Below are 19,934 nucleotides of genomic sequence, written 5' to 3' on the forward strand. Positions count from 1 at the left end.
CCGCGTGTACGGGGCCTTACTGTGATTGTTTTTTGTATGACCGTGTAGAACAGATGACTTAATGGTACACTTCCCACGTACATTGCAGTGATGTGCTCTCTCTCCAGGGTGAATGCTCTCATGTTTTTTCAGACTTGATGAATCCCTGAATCTGTTTTTTTTCAGATCTACTGACTGACTGAATCTTGTCAGTGTGAACACTTATAAGGTTTTTCTCCAGTGTGAATCCTCTCATGTGTTTTCAGATTTGTTAACCGACTGAATCTCTTGTCACAGTGTGAACACTTATAAGGTTTCTCTCCAGTGTGACTCCTCTCATGTGTTTTCAGACTCGATGAACCACTGAATCTCTTGTCACAGTGTGAACATTTGTAAGGTTTCTCTCCGGTGTGAATCCTCTCATGTGTTATCAGACTTGATAAATTATTGAATCTCTTATCACAGTGTGAACACTTGTAAGGTTTCTCTCCAGTGTGAATCCTCTCATGTGTTTTCAGATCTCCTGTTTTACTGAATCTCTTGTCACAATGTGAACACTTATAAGGTTTCTCTCCAGTGTGGATCCTCTCATGTGTTTTCAGATTTGATGAGTGACTGAATCTCTTGTCACAGTGTGAACACTTGTATGGTTTCTCTCCAGTGTGAACCCTCTCATGTTTTTTCAGATCTACTGACTGACTGAATCTCTTGTCACAGTGTGAACACTTATAAGGTTTCTTTCCATTGTGAATCCTCTCATGTTTTTTCAGACTTGATAAATTAAAGAATCTCTTGTCACAGTGTGAACACTTGTAAGGTTTTTCTCCAGTGTGAATCCTCTCATGTGTTTTCAGATGTGTTAACCGACTGAATCTCTTTTCACATTGTGAACACATGTAAGGTTTCTCTCCAGTGTGGATCCTCTCATGTGTTTTCAGATTTGATGAACTACTGAATCTCTTGTCACAGTGTGAACACATGTAAGGTTTCTCTCCAGTGTGAATCCTCTCGTGCAGTTTTAATCTGCTCACTGAACTAAAAGCTTTTTCACACTCAACGCACACGTGCTCTCTCACACCATTATGTATTTTCTGATGTTCTTTCAAACTTTGTAGATGCAAAAAACTCTTACCACAAAAATGACATGAATGTGGCTGCTTATTTGCATGAACTTTCAAGTGTTTCTTCAGAAGTGGAGCCCATAAAAACATTTTACCGCACTGATCACATGCGTGCTGCTTCTCTCCAGTGTGGATGTTCATGTGATCCTTAAGGTTTGATGATTGTGTGAAACTCTTCCCGCACCGATCGCAAGTGAATGGTTTCTCTCCAGTATGAACTCTCATGTGACACTTGAGATTTGATTTACATGTGAAACTCTTTCCACACTGATCGCAAGTGAATGGTTTATCTCCAGTATGAACTCTCATGTGACGATTAAGATTTGATTTACATGTGAAACTCTTTCCACACTGAGTGCAGGTGAAAGATTTCTTAACTCTTTTTTTCTTTAAATCTTTCAGTTTAGTTTGAGAGCAAATCAAAGGTTTTCCACCAGTTTTGACATGATTTTTCTTCTCAACTTCACTTGATTCTTCATTTTCCTCTTTTTCTTCAATGAACTCTAAAATAAAAAGTAAAAATTATTTATTTTTGGTATATTGTTAAAAGCTGAGAGAACATCTGCAAATACACAATTTACTTTTCTTGCTTTAGATTTACCGTCTTGTCTACTGTAATGTTACTGTAATGTGTTTTACTAATTTAATAGAGACCTGGTTAACATTTTTAAGCATCATTGTTCTTTTCGGTCAGTTTGACCCCAGGGTCTTTAAGTTGTATGAAGCAAGAAATATATAAATTTTAATAGGGCTGTGATGGTGGCAGATTTTTACCACTTTACCACCATCACAGCCCTAGTAAAATGTATATATTTATTTTATATACATATACAAACATTTATATACATATATATAGAACAAAATTATTAACACAACAATTTGGTTTTTGCCCCCATTTTTCATGAGCTGAACTCAACGATCTAAGACTTTTCCTGTGTACACAAAAAGCCTATTTCTCTTAAACATTGTCTTAATCTGAAGGCATATATATATATATATACATATATATACACATATATATACACAGACACACACACACACACACACACACTAGGCCTGGGGGATATATAAAAAAATATATCGGTATCTTGATTTTGTCAAAATTTGTATGATATTCGATATATACCTTAATATATTTTCATATATCTGCAGACGTGTGTATGTGTGAACCTGTATTTTGTATAACAAATCTTTTTCAACACCTGAGGCATCGCTACAGTGAGCTCTATGACCAATGCATGGCAAAAAAAGAAAAAAAGGGATTTATTTATATTTTTTGCCATATGTCTAGACATTTTGTTACACCTTTACTTAGTGATTTTGACTTATGTTCTAGAGACTTTACAACTTTTTGATAAAGCTTTAATTGGTTTTCTTTTTTAAATGTTTCAAATTAATACTGAATGCATTTATGACTGTAAAGCATATCTGTGTGTGTCAAAATCATGATTAAAATCGAAATTGCAAAATTGATAATTGATAAATAAATCTCTATTTTTAGCTGAGAACATAAGTCTGTCTACCTACTGTCTCTGGTTTAATGCTGTGTTCACACCAAACGCGAATAGAGCGTCAAATTTGCATCTACCACGGCTAGTTTGCCGCTTGAACATTTTGAGATCATTCGCTTCATTTGACAAAAACGTGTTTAGCCGAATTCGGAGATGAGCTCCATGCGATCAGCGGGAGCTCAGAGCTCATGTATCCGCCGAGAGCAGCCTCCCCCTCGGCTAGACCTTCTGACATTTGCCGCTGGCTCTGATGTCTCTTTAGTGGTTCAAGATAAAATATAATTCGTTTGGGGTAAAATGAAACGTTTCTTATCTTTGGCCTTTATTCAATTAATCTATTAATATGTTTTATATATAAAGATCCTTTTTATTCCCGTCTCAATAGAAATATGAACTTTTGTCATATAGCTCCGGTTGACTGCTCACTGACAACATCAGTCGTTCCTCCATGTTGAATGAGTGACTCCTAGCAGGCTCCTGATTGGTTAACACAGCGCGAATTGACGCCAAAGTTCAAATTTTTCAACTCAGGTGGCAGACGCAAATTCGCGTCAAATGCTTAAATGCAAAAAAAGCGTATCACGTGAAACGCTCAATTCGCGTCATTCGCACCGCGCTAAATGCCTCATTCGCATCGCGAGATTCCAGACGTGTGTAAACGCGCCTTTGCATTGACTTAACATTGAAATCATTTGCGCCAGACGCTCTACTGTTTGGTGTGAACACAGCATAAGAGAAGCTCTGTTGCATAAAACTATGTTCCCACTGGCTCTAAAAACCCTCTCAGGTGGAGAGCTCTTTGCTGAAACACATACAGGTGTATCTCAAATTAGAATGTCATGGAAAAGTTCATTTATTCCAGTAATTCAGTAATTCAACTCATTGCAAAACTCGTGTATTAAATAAATTCAATGCACACTGAAGTAGTCTTTGGCTCTTTTAACTGTGATGATTTTGGCTCACATTGAACAAAAACCTACCAATTCAACATTCATTCAGCATCCGCCAACAACAGATCATGGAGCATATGGCCGCCCGCCAGGGAGAATCAGAGTAAGAGATCGCAGCACTTCATGCTGCCGCTGCCCAACGAGTTCAGAGTTGCGTTCAGGCTACGCAGCGGTTGCCGAAGATGACCATACACAACGATGCAGAAATTTTCTTGCAAATGTTCGAGGCCATCGCGACCCGGGAAGGCTGGCAGCGGGAGGATTGGGCACGTGTGATGGCACCACTCTTGACAGTAGCGCAACATGCATTTTTTTTCAATGTCACCGGCTTTGAGCGATACCTATGATGAGCCATGGAAAGAGATCCTCCCTCGGGTGGGGCTTTTGCCCATTTGTGCGGCTCGGTTGTTCCATATATAAGATAAGGCCCGGCTGCTAGCCCATGCCCAAGCAGCCGAACTCAACCTCCTAGCACATCATTGGCTTCTCACCGGGGCTCCCATCGCTGCCCAGGTGGCGGAGCGAGTAATAATAGATAAACCTGCTACGAGCCCTTCCTCATCCACTTCGGCTGGCGGCAGGCATGCGGAACCCACACACCATCTGCGATTTTGTGGCGGCAATTGAGTTTGCGGAGGTGGCCCAACACTGCGATGCTAGGGAGCGAGCGCAACCTTTTCCCAGAGGGTGAACCAGGAGTGACGAACGCCGGAGGGCATCTCGCAACCAGTAAGAAGGCCGGCGGTTCCCGGCCCACAGGATGAGCCAAGGCCCACGAAACCACTTTGCTCACCACATCGGGTCTGGCTGACAGGCTGCATTGTCCATCACAAGCCACCGACGGGGGCGCCGTGGATTAAAGTAAAAGTTAATGGATAACACTTTCAACCCCTACTGGATTCCCAGGCTCTCTTGACCATCACCTGCATACATGGAGACACACGCACCTGTGCTCGTGCGGCTCGGGAGAGACTGGCCGGGATTCGACCAGCTGCTAGCCACCGCCACTCAGCCTGCCGGGAACCGGCAAAACCAGAAGTCGACCCGAGGGCCTTGCTAGCCTCAGACAGCACCAGAGATGGTGAGCCCCACTCCCAAAGTACTAATCTTTACTTTGATGCATTTCAACAGGTGTTGGGAGGGGGGGGGGGCGTTTGCAAAAGAACAACACAGGGACAAACGATTAAAACATTGCTTGTCAGAAGTCAAGAGTGATCAAGGGGAAGGAAAACCAGCCACAACCTAATACGGTTCCTCACTTCATTCTAAATGGCCTGCTTTACTGTGTCGAGCAGCAAAGGGGGAAGGAAAAAAAATACTAGTTGTACCCAGGACGAAGACTGAGACCGTGATGGAGTTGGCACACTCCCATCCAATGGCTGGCCACCTGGGGGCACAAAACACCATCCAGAGGATCCACAACCATTTCCACTGGCCAGGCCTGGATGCTGAAGTGGTTTTGTCAAGCTTGTCCCACCAGCCAACGGATATCACCACGAACACATCTTGGTGATAGTGAACTACGCCACCCGCTACCCAGAGGCTGTTCCCCTTCGGAAGGCCACAACTGCAACAACTGATTGGCCAATTCTCCAATGTGTCGTCACCCCCAAGAAATTTCTTTCTTGTGCTGAACACAAAATAAGATATTTTGAAGAATGTGAGTGACCAAACAGTTGCTGGTCCACACTGAATTTGATATTAGCAAAAAAACTATGGAAGTCACCGTGGACCAGCAACTGTTTGGTTTTCTACGTTCCACAAAATAGCATTTATGTTCAGAAGAAGAAATTCATTCAGGTTTAAAACAACTTTTGAGTGAGTAAATGGTGGTATAAAAACAAAACACTTTGAACGAATTAACAGCTAACAGAAATGTATTGTTGGGTGAACTATTTAATGTTGATAAAACAATAAAACACAAAGAGAAAAATCATTCACTGCTCTTGACTGAAGAAATTTAAGGAATCAGTTCATATAGTGTTTTATTTTTATATTTGTTCATTCAATTTCTTGAATGCTCCTGCTAAATACACCTATTGTACCAGAAATTAAAGCAGTGTTTGTTTTATTTGTGTAATAAAAAAAAAACTCACTACTCTTTGTATATTATGTGTAGTTGTAATGTATCTTTGTCATTCTTTTATCTTCGTTATTAAAAAAATGAGATAAAGGTTTTTATCTTCACCCTATTTGGCAAAATATTTGCTAGAAAAAATGCCTTTTTTGATACCATGAAAGATCGTGATATATTTTTTCCATATCGCATAACATTCTTTTGCATAGACTTGAACACTTTGTTGGCTTTAGTGGAAGTGCATTAGCATGGTTTAAATCGTACTTATATGACCGCCATCAATTCGTAGCAGTGAATGAAGAGGTATCATATTGATCACAAGTGCAGTATGGAGTACCTCTAGGCTCAGTACTAGGGCCGCTACTCTTTACGGGAGATATCATCAGGAAACAAAGGGTTAGCTTTCACTGTTATGCTGATGATACTCGGCTCTATATTTCTTCGCAGCCTGGTGAAACACACCAATTTGAAAAACTAATGGAATGCATAGTCGACATAAAAAACTGGATGACGAGTAATTTCTTACTGCTAAATTCTGAAAAAACAGAGGTGTTAATTATAGGACCTAAAAACTCTGCATGTAATAACCTAGAACACTGTCTAAGACTTGATGGCTGCTCTGTCAATTCTTCGTCATCAGTTAGGAACCTAGGTGTGCTATTTGATCGCAATCTTTCCTTAGAAAGCCACGTTTCTAGCATTTGTAAAACTGCATTTTTCCATCTCAAAAATATATCTAAATTACGGCCTGTGCTCTCAATGTGAAATGCAGAAATGTTAATCCATGCATTTATGACCTCAAGGTTAGATTATTGTAATGCTTTATTGGGTGGTTGTTCTGCAGGCTTAGTAAACAAACTACAGTCCAAAATGCAGTAGCAAGAGTTCTTACTAGAACCAGGAAGTATGACCATATTAGCCCGGTCCTGTCAACACTGCAATGGCTCCCTATCACACATCGAATAGATTTTAAAATATTGCTTATTACTTATAAAGCCCTGAATGGTTTAGCACCTCAGTATTTGAGTGAGCTTTTTTACATTATAATCCTCTACGTCCGCTACCTTCTCAAAACTCAATTTGATAATACCTAGACTATCAAAATCAACTGTGGGCGGCCGATCCTTTTCCTATTTGGCACCTATACTCTGGAATAACCTACCTAACATTGTTCGGTAGGCAGACACACTCTTGCAGTTTAAATCTAGATTACAGACCCATCTCTTTAACCTGGCTTACACATAACATACTAATATTCTTTTAATATCCAAATCTGTTAAAGGATTTTTAGGCTGCATTAATTAGGTAAACCGGAACCAGGAACACTTCCCATAACACCTGATGTACTTGCTACATCATTAGAAGGATGGCATCTACGCTAATATTAGTCTGTTTATCTCTTATTCCGAGGTCATCGTAGCCACCAGATCCAGTCAGTATCCAGATCAGAGGGTCACTGCAGTCACCCGGATCCAGTACGTATCCAGACCAAATGGTGGATCAGCACCTAGAAAGGACCCTCTACAGCTCTGAAAGACAGCGGAGACCAGGAGAACTAGAGCCCCAGATACAGACCCCCTGTAAAGACCTCGTCTCAGATAACCACCGGAACAAGACCACAGGAAACAGATGATTCTTCTGCACAATCTGACTTTGCTGCAGCCTGGAATTGAACTTTTGGTTTCGTCTGGTCAGAGGAGAACTGACCCCCCAACTAAGCCAGGTTTCTCCCAAAGTTTTTTTCTCCATTCTGTCACCAATGGAGTTTCGGTTCCTTGTCGCTGTTGCCTCTGGCTTGCTTAGTTGGGGTCACTTCATCTACAGCGATATCATTGACTTGATTGCAAATAAATGCACAGACACTATTTAAACTGAACAGAGATGACATCACTGAATTCAATGATGAACTGCCTTTAACTGTCATTTACATTATTGACACACTGTTTTCCTAATGAATGTTGTTCAGTTGCTTTGACGCAATGTATTTTGTTTAAAGTGCTATATAAATAAAGGTGACTTGACTTGTCACCATTACCAGAGTTCGAGTCCGAGTCGAGTCTCAAGTCCCCAGAGTCCGAGTCGAGTCTCGAGTCCCGTATTGGAAAAGATTTAACGTTTTTTTTAAGGAAACAATAGCAACCAACTGAGTTGGTAGGCATTGAAGTCCATTATATGAAGAAAACATCCTGAAATGTTTTCCTTAAAAACAATTTATTTTCCACTGAAGAAAAAGAGCCATGGATATCCTGGATGGCATTGGGAGGAGTATAGGATTAGGAGATTTTCATTTTTGTGTGAACTAATCCTTTAACACTGTATTACAGAAATACACTTGGCGAAAAAAAGAAACGTGCATTTTACAGGACACTGTATTTTAAAGATACTTAAAACATAAAAATCAATACGATATGCCGAGAGAGAGAGAGAGAGAGAGAGAGAATGAGTGTGTGTGTGAGAGAGAGAAAGAGAGAGAGAGAGAGAGCGTGTTTGTGTGTGAGTGACCGAGTGATTTAGTGTGAGTTTTACTTAATTTTTCTGGGTGCATCCGTGACAGGTGTCGGTTAAAGTTTGAAGTTGTCCTAGTCTTTTCCTCGATTGTGCGATTACACACACAACATTTAGCGCTGCTCTTTCCAGCATTAGATGCAAAATTCGTGTAGGCAAAGTTCACAATCTGGGGAACATCTTTCTGCATTTTCCAAATGTGAACATTTAGCCCGCGAATCATGCACGAGCGTAAAGTGAGTGACATCAGTGAGTGTGTTGTCAAGCAAAGAGAGCGAGCGGTAGCAGTGTCTGTGAGGGGAAAAAAATTGATCCCGGCCGGTCTTGGGCACGAAACAGGAAAAGTGTAACCTTATATAATTTTTTATAACATATATTTAGTCAAAAACAACGTGATGAATGCTCAAGTCCGATTTTATATATCCTCGAGTCCGAGTCCATCAGTCCGCGAGTCCAAGTCGAGTCACGAGTCAAGAGAATGGAGTCTCGAGTCGGACTCGAGTCCAAAGAATAATGATAAGTATTCTTTATTCCAAAGAATAATTGAGTTTTATACAACTACATTCTCACCTGAAATACTTTTAAAATTACATTTCATGACACAATAACAGTAATATTTTGAAAATGATCCGAATAAATGGTGGTTGAACTCAACCAATGGTGTGTGAACTCAACCAATCAGGATGTTTAGCTCTCAAGTCCCACCCCCAAACATTCCAGAACTTTGAAAAAGTACTACCTCGCCAGCTGGGACTTTCTGAGGGGCATTTTTTTTTTTACTAGAATTGTATTTAGTTCCTGGTTCTCGCAGTGGAAACACACAGAGTACAAGCCCAAAGTCCCTAGTTCCTGGGTAAAGTTCCTGCGGTGGAAACGCGGCTCTACTGTCATATGTGCAAGCCGTTCTGGAGGTGGACGTAAGATGTAGGCATCGAGCACATGCCTCTGAGATATAGAGTCTCACAAATTTGTTTACAGGAGCAAAGTTTCCTTACTTTAGCAAAGGAAAACCAGTCTCTTCTTGGCTTAGACTGAAATCCTCCTAATTAGGCTAATGCTTCTAATTAGTGACCAGCGATTTGTTTTGGTGTCTCTCATCCACTCTTCCTTGTTCGTCACTAATCACAAGTGCATGCGTGTCCTACGTCATCTGCCCAAAACGGCTTGAATGTATGACAGTTAGCAGAAGTGAGAAAAAAAGTGTTTATAACAATTAAAATAAGGATATTTTTCTTACAAAAACACATCGATTCGCTACAGGATAGTGTTGGGCGATATGGTCATTTTTTAAATCGTCATATCGTTAGCCCGTGAGATCGACGACATGATATTATCGTGCATGGGTGGAGCAAGAGAGAGATTCTTTGTTCTTGTCATAGCAGAACTATTTGGTGTTTTAAACTGTGCATGTGCACGAGAGAGAGAGCCTATGGAATCACCAATAATCGAAAAATATACTTTCAAACATACTGATAAACTAACATTAAATATTAAAATACTATATTTGAAACCGCTAGTTCATATATAGTTGGACGCGGCTGTTATATCTGCAAGTGGAAGTTACCAGTCTAAATGTTCTGCAAAATCAGTCAACGGTGAAAATCAATAGTAGATTTCATTTAAAGTCCAGCAGTTTAACAATAATATTGGGCATAAACGAACACGTTAAATATATTCAAAACAGGTAAGTTCATATATTTGGAGTAAAGTTTAATTGAACTGCTGCATCAGTCATACAGCGCCTCATGACGAGCTCGACGCACCGCCACAGAAACAAGAATGAGATGCATTGTAACATAACTGTGGCATTAAACTCAGCTAATGAGGGCTCGATTAAAATACTGCACATATATAGGCTGTTCAGATTACTTGTTAACCCCTTACTAGTCACCCCCCATTTTTCGGCATGGAGACAGAAATGACATACTGTACACAAAATAAAAAGGTTTCTGCTCATGATTCTTTCTGACTAGATACATAATAAAAATTTGTTCACAAAGCTGACACTTCAAAGTTTACTGTTTAACAATCAGAATTACTCGGACTGTTATGATAATAGAGATAAGCTCAAACATAAAAACAAAAATATTAAAAACATTTTTTAAATGTATTAAATTGTATGATATTATTAGGGCTGTCACTTTTGTGAAAAAATCTTTTTCGATTTTTAAGACATAAGTGTTCATTGAATCAATTGTAAAACCGATTTTTCATGTCTAAAAAAAAGGCGTTTCCTTTTTCAACGTCAAATAACGGACGAACGTAAAGAGAATGCTGGAAACGCACAAGTCAGCAATATTTCTTATTTATTGGCATGAAGTTTCATGCAGAATAAAAAACAGCAAAAAATATATGAGGGCACGGCTGCCATAACAAAAGAAAAACATCAGTGCAGGCTTCAACCCGGCTGCATTTATGATTTAGGCAATTCAAAAATCTCCAAGATTATTTTAAATGATTCAATCTAGGGCTGCACGATATTGGGAAAAAATGACATTGCGATATTTTTCTGCGATATATATTGCGATATTTTTTCTTACAAACAAAAATGGGGTGAGCACACTTACATTTTCATTTCGTGTTGTTTGAAAACGGCTCGCTCTCTCTCGGTCTCTCTCTCTAAATTCAATTCATATTGCTTTATTGGCATGACATACAAAGTTACATATTGCCAAAGCATTGTACATAGCAGAATAGAAACAAACAAAACAAAAATACATATATATTCATAAGAAAAAAAAATTACATGCAAAATAAATCCATATACATTTCTATAAACATTGATGGTACTTCTAATGTACTCTCTGTCTGTCTCTCTCGCGCGCGCTCGCTCTCTCTCTCTCGGTCTCTCTCTCTCTCTCGCGCGCGCGCTCTCTCTCTCTCCCTGTCTCTCTCGCGCGCGCTCTCTGTCTCTCTCGCGCGCTCTCTCTGTCTGTCTCTCTTGCGCACATTCTCTCTCTCTCTCTCTCTCTGTCTCTCTCGCGCGCTCTCTCTCTGTCTCTCTCGCGCGCTCTCTCTCTGTCTCTCTCGCGCTCCCTCTCTCTGTCTCTCTCGCGCTCCCTCTCTCTGTCTCTCTCGCGCGCTCTCTCTCTGTCTCTCTCGCGCTCCCTCTCTCTGTCTCTCTCGCGCTCCCTCTCTCTCTGCCCTGTTAAACTTGCATGTGGTTTTCAGTCCTGTCAATTATAAACTTTCACTCTATGATGGTTAAGCTGTGCAATTAATCCGCGAATCACACTGTCAAGGGCAGGGGAGCAGCTGGCCCATACAGTTAATGAATAACGGATCAACTACGACAGCCTACATCGCACATCCTGCGATGTGACTATCGTGGATTCATACATCGCGATATCGATGCTTAAACGACACATCGTGCAGCCCTAATTCAATCCATTTCAAACAACTGTTCAAAAAATGACACTTTAAATGGACTTGAGAACAGGCCATGTGTGTTTTTTTTATTGAACGTAACCGACACCATTACAAATTTATTGGACAGGAAAACAGGTCGATCAACATTTTCGGGGTCCAGAGCAGAGCGTTTTTAATTCACTATATGTCCAGCTGTCGAGAAGACGCGTGTTCCGACCGCACTGATGTCCCAGGGACACTCAGGTACAGCTGCGCAAGGTGGGGGTATTACTGACAATTTTCCATCACAAAAGCCGGTCGCTCTCAGCCTGCAATGGTCCTTTTCATAACTTCAGAATCTCCTGTAACTAGATGCGCGAATGAGGCGAATTCACGTCTACCGCGCCACAAGACCTCCAGACGCGCATAAACGCATCTTTACATTGACTTAACATTGAAATCATTCGCGCCAGACGCTCTATTCGCGTTTGGTGTGAACGCAACGCAGCATAAGAGGTCTTATTGGCACATAGTGAGTGTTATAAGTGATAAGTCTTTAAGAGAAGGACTATGTGAGAACTACTATGGATGATAAGTTCACTCTGCCGCCTTGTTATTATTTTGTCTTTACTTTATTTGTAACACCAAGAAAGAGTTAATCTTTCACGAATGAGAAGAGCGCATTGTCGTGTAGCAGCCAATAAATTTGTTGGACACCAACTCCTTGTTCTCGTCTCTTTCATTTCATGCATTTAACGAGTTATCCGAGTCAAAGCGGACAACTTCAGCAACTACAGGCTCTAATCCTCCTGCGTGCGGGGTGTGTGTATGTGTGTGTGTGTAATGCGGCGCTGAAGTAAAATAGCTGGGCAGTTTGATAGCCAAATTATAATAAGCCACCTAAAAAAAAGTTATTATTATAATCTAATACATCAACAGGAAAATGAGCCTTATATCATCTTGATTATCGACAGAGAAATCTGCTTATGTCGATATGGGTCAAACATGAGACGTCACCATTTTGGTGCCAGCATCAACTACAATTTACAAAAGTGATTTAACATACAAAAAAACATTAAATACGAGTAAAATGTCTACTTTCATGTTTCAAATAACTTTTGTGCAAATACAATGAACAAAATATGAGTTAAATAATGCTCCAAAGTGTAAAATTGTCATTCAGCAATTTTCAGGTCCGGACTATGATTTTACTAATACATTTTTAAATAAACGTATAAAATACAATGTTAAAAAAAGTATTTGCTTCCTTGGCATGTTCACATAAGTGTTGGCTGTATTATATTAATATAAATTAATATAAGAAAGAACGAACTGTGTGTATTTTTTTTTGTTACATATTGTAACTAGGGGTCTTTTGTCCCGAATATGCAGTTTGTCAGAGGTCATTCAGTGCAACAGGATCAGGAAGCCATTTTGAAATTAAATAAACAACCAATAGTCATCAAGCAGTCAGTGACATCTTCAAAAGGCCCCCTGAAGACCGTGTGGTGATTCAGCAAGGTAAGTTTATTGCTCTTAAATATTTGATAATTTCACCTTTTCATAGTGTGGTATCTTGAGTTACAAAAACGAATGTCATTCAGTGAAATGCCAAAAAACTCTTTTATTGTTACATTTTTTGAAAAATAAGTAGATGTTGTGAATAATGATGATTAACCTTTCTGGTCAAGTTAACTTAGGTGGCTAGTTGTTAGCTAGCAATATTAGCTTAAGTAGAAGTTTCGTCATTCAGGGTAATGTTTTGTCATTCGGTGTAATGCAAATTGTCTGTTACAGCACAGTGTCATCCATTACACTGAATGACAGTGTCACTGTTTAGATAACATTTTTAGCATTTTATTTATATTTCAGATAAATGAGGGATGTTTAGCACAAAAAAATATATCAAACTTTATAAATATTAATGTTTTAATGCATTTTTGGTTCTGATTTCTTTTAGATGCCCACAAACAAAGAGAGGGTTTCTAGGCACCGGCAGAAAGTTAATGCAGACCCAGTAGCTAGGGCAGCACTTTTAGCAAGGAGACGAGAAAGGTATTGAGTGGAATGTCAAATTCATAGGGCTGGGTTTAAAAAGATAGATTTCTCGATTTTAATCAAGTCTAATTTTGAAGAAACAATACTGATTTGTAAATCCCAAGAATCGATCTTTCGAAGAATATGCTGTTTTCAGCTGATGTTAATCAATATCGAATTGATTTGAAATTGAATCAAATCGTGAAATTTGTGTCAAAGCCTAGCCCTACAGAATAATAGTTTATTGCTGTTTTTAGATAGAGAATCAACCCTACCTATACCACAAGTTAAGAGAGGACACTGAGGGGATTCTCTGCCCATAATACTAATCCTGATAACATGTCATTTATGTTGCCAAACAGAAAGTATTTTTAATTAATAACACGTTTTATATAGATCTATGTCAGTAATTTTATGTCAATAATTACAAGGAATCTGTGAGAAGAGAGAAGAAAGCAAGCTGCCTTGGCTGCAAATCCTGATCACCCGTCGATCAGGAATTTATCAGATGCTGCAGCTGAGAAGAGGCGAAAGCAATGGCAGGAAAATCAAAGAAAACACAGGGCCGACGCAAAACGTAGAAGGGCGGTTCTGGATCTCACACCAGATTTTGGGCGCTGAAGGTGATGAATCAGAAGTTAACTGCATGCATCAAATGGAGCTGGAAAGAATTCATTTGTGCGACCTGAGACACCAGACAAACTATTTTACTTCACATCTGATGTGAAGGCAATCGTGCCTGAACCTGAGTCGTTAACCCTGAGGAAGTCCAAACTCACTACTGCAGACTGGGAGAAATTTATTGAGTATGCATCTCTCTCTCTCTCTCTCTCTCTCTCTAACTCTCTCTCTCACTCTCTCTCTCACACACACACGCATTGATTGTATTACCACTATCTTTGTTCTTGATGAAATCTCTAAATCACTATCTCTGTTACTGATAAAACGAGAGAAATTGATTGTTTTACCACCACTTTTTTCACAATTGTTAAGGTGTGTGTTTGTTTGTCCAAGTTCCAAGTTCTCAATGAAATGAGAGATATTGATTATACAGTATTACCACCAGTTCAGTTCATTTTAACGAATATGATATGTATTGTGGAATAAAATGATTATTCATTTCAGCATCAGCTTCTGTGATTTGTTTAGGAATTAAATGATACAGAATAATATTCAAAACATTGCAATATGGAAACAATGACACGATTTTCTCCATTTTTGTCAAAAATGTCATTCCATTGTCACAAGCCATGGTCATTCGGTGTAACGGATATATTTATCTAGAAATGAAACAATATACTTAATCTGAGCTGTACTTATTAAACAAATATGTAAAATAATAGGTGATCCTACAAAATTTTATTTTGATTTTAATTGATTTTCACTTCCTTACAAAAACTTCTTGCTGACAAATGGGTAAAACCTAATGGTTTAAAGGATATTGGCGAAGTATAATGCTTTAAAATGACAAATAATTCGTATTTGGGGTCTGCACTGTGATCTTTAAATAGAGTCCTGTAATATGTCATCAAATTTTTTCTAAAAATGTCTGATAATATTTTTGGCATAAACATATTGTTACACTGAATGACATTTTAGTGTGTGTCTTCTGTAAAATCACAGTAAAATTTATGGTAATTATTTTTTGCTCAGAAAAATATAAAGTTAAACAGGACATATTCTAAAGTATGTGAAAAAGACTAAATTTAAAGCTCTTTTACACTTGTTTTTTTTTATGCTTTAAAACGCCCTCGTCCTCAAAGCCTCCCCACACGCACATGTCAGTGATTATGAATAGATTAAATGAAACGGGACAAATTTAATCTTGACAAACTATGTATCATTATAAAGATCTAAGCCTCAAGCATCGACGACAGATCGCTGTTTTTCAATGGAAAGCTTATAAAGACTGTATTTGCTACATTTGTGTAAGCAGTTCACATAAAAACAATAAACAATGAAAATGCAGTACATACCAGATCCGTTGTTATAACGAGTCATAAACACATCCTCAGCTGTAAATCCCGGTTTAGTTAGAAAGGTAAGGGTCCACTGAACGACATCTCATGGAGCACGTTTAGTCCAACGAAGCAATAACGTTGTAATATGGATCATAATTCCTTTGTTTACGTTTCATTTCTTCAGCAACAGAATTGTTTGCGTCCGTTATGGAATAACTCACGGTCGAAAACTGCGTCTTGGTAGTAAAAACACGGCACGGTTTTGCAGCGTACAGTGTCACAAACAGAATGAGGCGATCCACCGGAAAAAAGAATGAATGAAAAATAGGCGGAAAATAGTTTATTTGATTTTGGCGCTCTCTCCTGAGAGCTGGTGACGCGCTCTGACGCACCTGTCAGCTGATGGAGGTGGAACTTACAGCGATCGCAAATTCCTGTCTTTCTTTTTATTTTAGAGAGTTTTTATATATGTGAGAGTGTGTTTTATGTTGAATGTGAATGTTTCAGCATGATTACCATCTGTTTGAGTGCAAATCAGCCCGAATCAGCTCGCTATTACTGAATGGTCACGGCTATCAAAGTGAACGCGTCTATATGAATAGAGAGAGTGGATTATTTACTTCGGCACATTTGTGTTATTACCATCTGTATAAGTGGCCATCAGCACATCAGCACTTATTTGCATCGTAATTCATTGTAAAATATGCATCTCTAGCAATCTCAGGATGTTCTATATTGGCAAACAAAGTTAAATCTTTTTTTTATTTTTCTTATTATTCTTATTTGTCTTACTCAAATTATTCTTATTGCATTTTTCTACTGCTCAAATAAATCATTTATATGATGTTTAAGTTTCGGTCTAGTGTTTTATAATTGAAAAAAACTATGCAGTGGTATGTTTACTGACTACATAGTTTGTAGAAGCCTTCAATACTATTGGGAAATATATTTTCTTATATTTGGGGGGTGAGAAAAATCTCAGAGAAATATTTGCAGGAGTCTCATTTTTCATGATATTTTATTCAGATTTGAAATAGAAACTCATAAGACATGTGGCTTTCAACCCATTACTATTCTAGATTGCTCCAGGACTTATTTCATGTATTTTTATATCAAATAAAAAAATATGGTAAAAGAAATTCAAGGCACTTCAGTGTCTATAACTTTTAATATTTTTGAGCATTATCAAATCTGGTTGATAAAAAGTGAAGCCCAAATGGTCTTCTTTCTAAAGACACCACAATTATGTTTGTAACACACTGAAGTAGGAAACTATTACAATTATAAGTTAGTAAGAGCACTTTCAGCTGTGAGTCCCATAACGGGGGGTGCTGGCTAACAGGTTAAACCCTTTTCGTCTTTGACCCATATCTCTGACTATCGTCGATACACAATACTATCGTCTATCGTCACAACCCTACTACATTAGGCCTTTATTCATCCCTCAGAGCCATGTGAGGCACTTTTTATTACAGATGCGCATGCTTTATTTGACTGCTTTTGGACTATTGAACAAAAACACCCTCCTGCTCCAATTCTAACACTTGGAAGAGCAGGATAATTTTTTCTATATCTCAGATTGGATTAATCTGAAAGAAATCAGTCATATGCACCTAAAGGATTCTTGAGAGTGAGTAAAACATGGTATAATTTTAATTTTTGGGTGAACTAACCCTTTAATATCTTTCTTGCGGTGAACACAAAAGAAAAAAGATATTTTGAAGAATGTGGGTAACCAAACAGTAGCTGGTGCACATTTGATAGTAGAAAAAATACTGTTCAACTGTCTGGTAATACACATTATTCAAAATAACACTTATCATGACATCAGAATATTGTTATGTTTTGTGAACAAATGTTCTGTATGTGTATCGTGGCCTTATTTCAGTGACTTAAAAAATTATAATTTCACTAACCATAAATAAACGTTTTTTTTTTCAAAAACATGTAGGCTACATCCATGCTGCACAGCATATTATTGTTACACAGATTGTGCCGATTTCAGTGTTATCACAAGTTATTAATATGCATATAAAATAATATGCATATAAAATAATATATATATATATATATATATATATATATATATATATATATATATATATACACACATATACACACACACACACAAATGACTACACTGAAATTTTCCAGTGCTCAAAAATACCCAGAAAAAAAAGCTTTGTAAGCCTAATGTACCACAAACATTCATTAAAGATGAATGAAGATTAAACACCAACCTCCTTGTTCCTCGTGTTTTATTTCTGGTTCTTCGTGTTTTATTGTGCAGGTTTCTGGTTCCTCGTGTTTTATTGTGAAGGTTTCTGGTTCCTCGTCTTGTATTGTGCATGTTTCTGGTTCCTCTTGTTTTATTTCTGCTTCCTCGTGTTTTATTCTCCAGGTTTCTGGTTCCTCGTGTTTTATTGTGAAGGTTTCTGGTTCACTCGTGTTCTCTTCTCTCTCCTCTTTCACAAACTCCATCTTCACAGCAGCAGATCTCAGTTCAGATGATAAACTCCTCCAAATATTCCTGCTCGCTTCAAGACTCAGTCACGAATATGAGGATGAGAATATTAAAGGTATTTACTGAACTTATTCAAAAACCGTATTTTTTTTAGCAACATGTCTAACCGTTTGTTTTAAGGCAGCATAGCGACATAACAACAACAGATAGCGTGGTGAAACTGAACTTCTTCCTCTGAGGTTTAATTTGTCAAACAAACGGATGTGTATAGCGCCTCCCGCTGGACTGGAGCGAAGCGACGGGACTCTCTTGCCAGTTCGTCGTCATTTGGGGCGAATACCAAACGGAAGTGACCATCCCCTTATGAAAATTAACCATGGTTTTACTACAAATAAAACCAAAAAACCATGGTTACTGTAGTTAAACCATGGTAACCACAAATTAACCATGGTTTTCCTAAATTAATATAGTTTAACCATGGTATTTGTAGTAAATCTGTGGTTATACAAATGGTAGCCAACACGCCAAAAAACCATGGGTTACTACAGTTTTACTATAATAAAACCATGGTTATTTTTCGTAAGCCCTACTCCCTTCGAAGGGCCCTTTAAGTGAGATATTCGAAGCGTGTAAGGCATTCAGCGACATCTAGCACTACATCCGTTGCTAAATGAATGGATAAAAAATATATATATTTACTTAAAATGTAATTTTTGGCTAATTGTGTCCTATTTTAAATTACTTTCCTTCCGTCAGCTTGGTGTTTAATACCAATAAATTGATATAAACACAATCTAAAGAACAATTCCTGCCACTATAATTTGATTTAATTTGTTTTGTGTTTGATGAGAAATAAAACCAAAAGCTGAAGAGGTTTTCTGAAGATGAAGCTTAGGTGTATTTATTTAGGTGTCTTTGCTAATATATATCTCTATAAACTTACATGACAGACGGTGATTAACCTCATTCAATAGACATTTGCATAGAGATGCGAACATAATCACCTAATTTTGTAAATGAAGCCAATTATATTTGCATTAAGCAGAGATTGCACTTGTCTATAATTTAAATTAATAGCTTACTTTTACAAACTGAGCCTTCCATGAACAAAAATGAGTTTTGCCTGTATGTCATGATAAGAGGTAAATCCAGCCCTGCTTTAGAAAGACACAGAAGTGAATTCAGTGCTTTTAAAGGGGTCCTATTATGCTCTTTTACAAAGTCTTGATTTTGTTTTGGGGGTGAACTAGAAAAACATTATTTTTCACATATTTTACATTATTACCAAACCTCTCTCCCCAGTCTGGCATTAATGGCTTGAATAGTTCCTGTATCAAATGAAGGCCTGCCTTCTGAAATATGAAATTTGCTGTGATTGGTTAGCTGGGCCAGAGTGTGTTGTGATTGTTTAGCTGGGCAAGTGTGTGTTATGATTGGTTAGTTAGGCCAGTGTGTGCTGTGATTGTTTAGCTGGGCCAGTGTGTGTTGTGATTGGTTAGCTGAGCCAGTTTGTGTTATGATTGGTTCGCTGGCCCAGTGTGTGCTGTGATTGGTTAGCTGGCCCAGTGTGTGCTGTGATTGGGTAGCTGGGCCAATGTGTGCTGTGATTGGTTAGCTGGGCCAGTGTGTGTTGTGATTGGTTATGTCAGCCAGTGTGTGTTGTGATTGGTTAGCTGGGCCAGTGTGTGTTGTGATTGGTTAGCTGGGCCAGTGTGTGTTGTGATTGATTATCTCGGCAAGTGTGTGTTGTTAATGGTTAGCTACGCCAGTGTGTGCTGTGATTGGTTAGCTGGGCCAGTGTGTGTTGTGAGTGGTTAGCTGGGCCATGTGATTGGTTAGCCGGGCCAGTGTGTGTTGTGATTGGTTAGCTGGGCCAGTTTGTGTTGTGATTGGTTAGCGGGGCCAGTGTGTGTTGTGATTGGTTAGCTGGGCCAGTGTGTGTTGTGATTGGTTATCTCGGCCAGTGTGTGTTGAGATTGGT

General features: G+C 38.6%; 1 protein-coding gene across 1 annotated transcript; it reads right to left on the reverse strand.

The window, feature by feature from the left end:
- Positions 1–200: 200 nt before the first annotated feature.
- Positions 201–18,221, reverse strand: LOC132149166 (zinc finger protein 271-like; the record flags this gene model as incomplete). The annotated part of the gene is made up of 2 exons (XM_059558190.1): positions 17,730–18,221; positions 201–1,603 (listed from the first exon to the last, which is right to left on the reverse strand). Coding segments are annotated over exons 1-2 (1,644 nt in total), but the record flags the coding sequence as incomplete, so codon positions are not given.
- Positions 18,222–19,934: the final 1,713 nt, after the last annotated feature.

Source organism: Carassius carassius, chromosome 1 (assembly GCF_963082965.1).
Source record: "Carassius carassius chromosome 1, fCarCar2.1, whole genome shotgun sequence".
NCBI classification, from domain to species: Eukaryota; Metazoa; Chordata; class Actinopteri; order Cypriniformes; family Cyprinidae; genus Carassius; species Carassius carassius.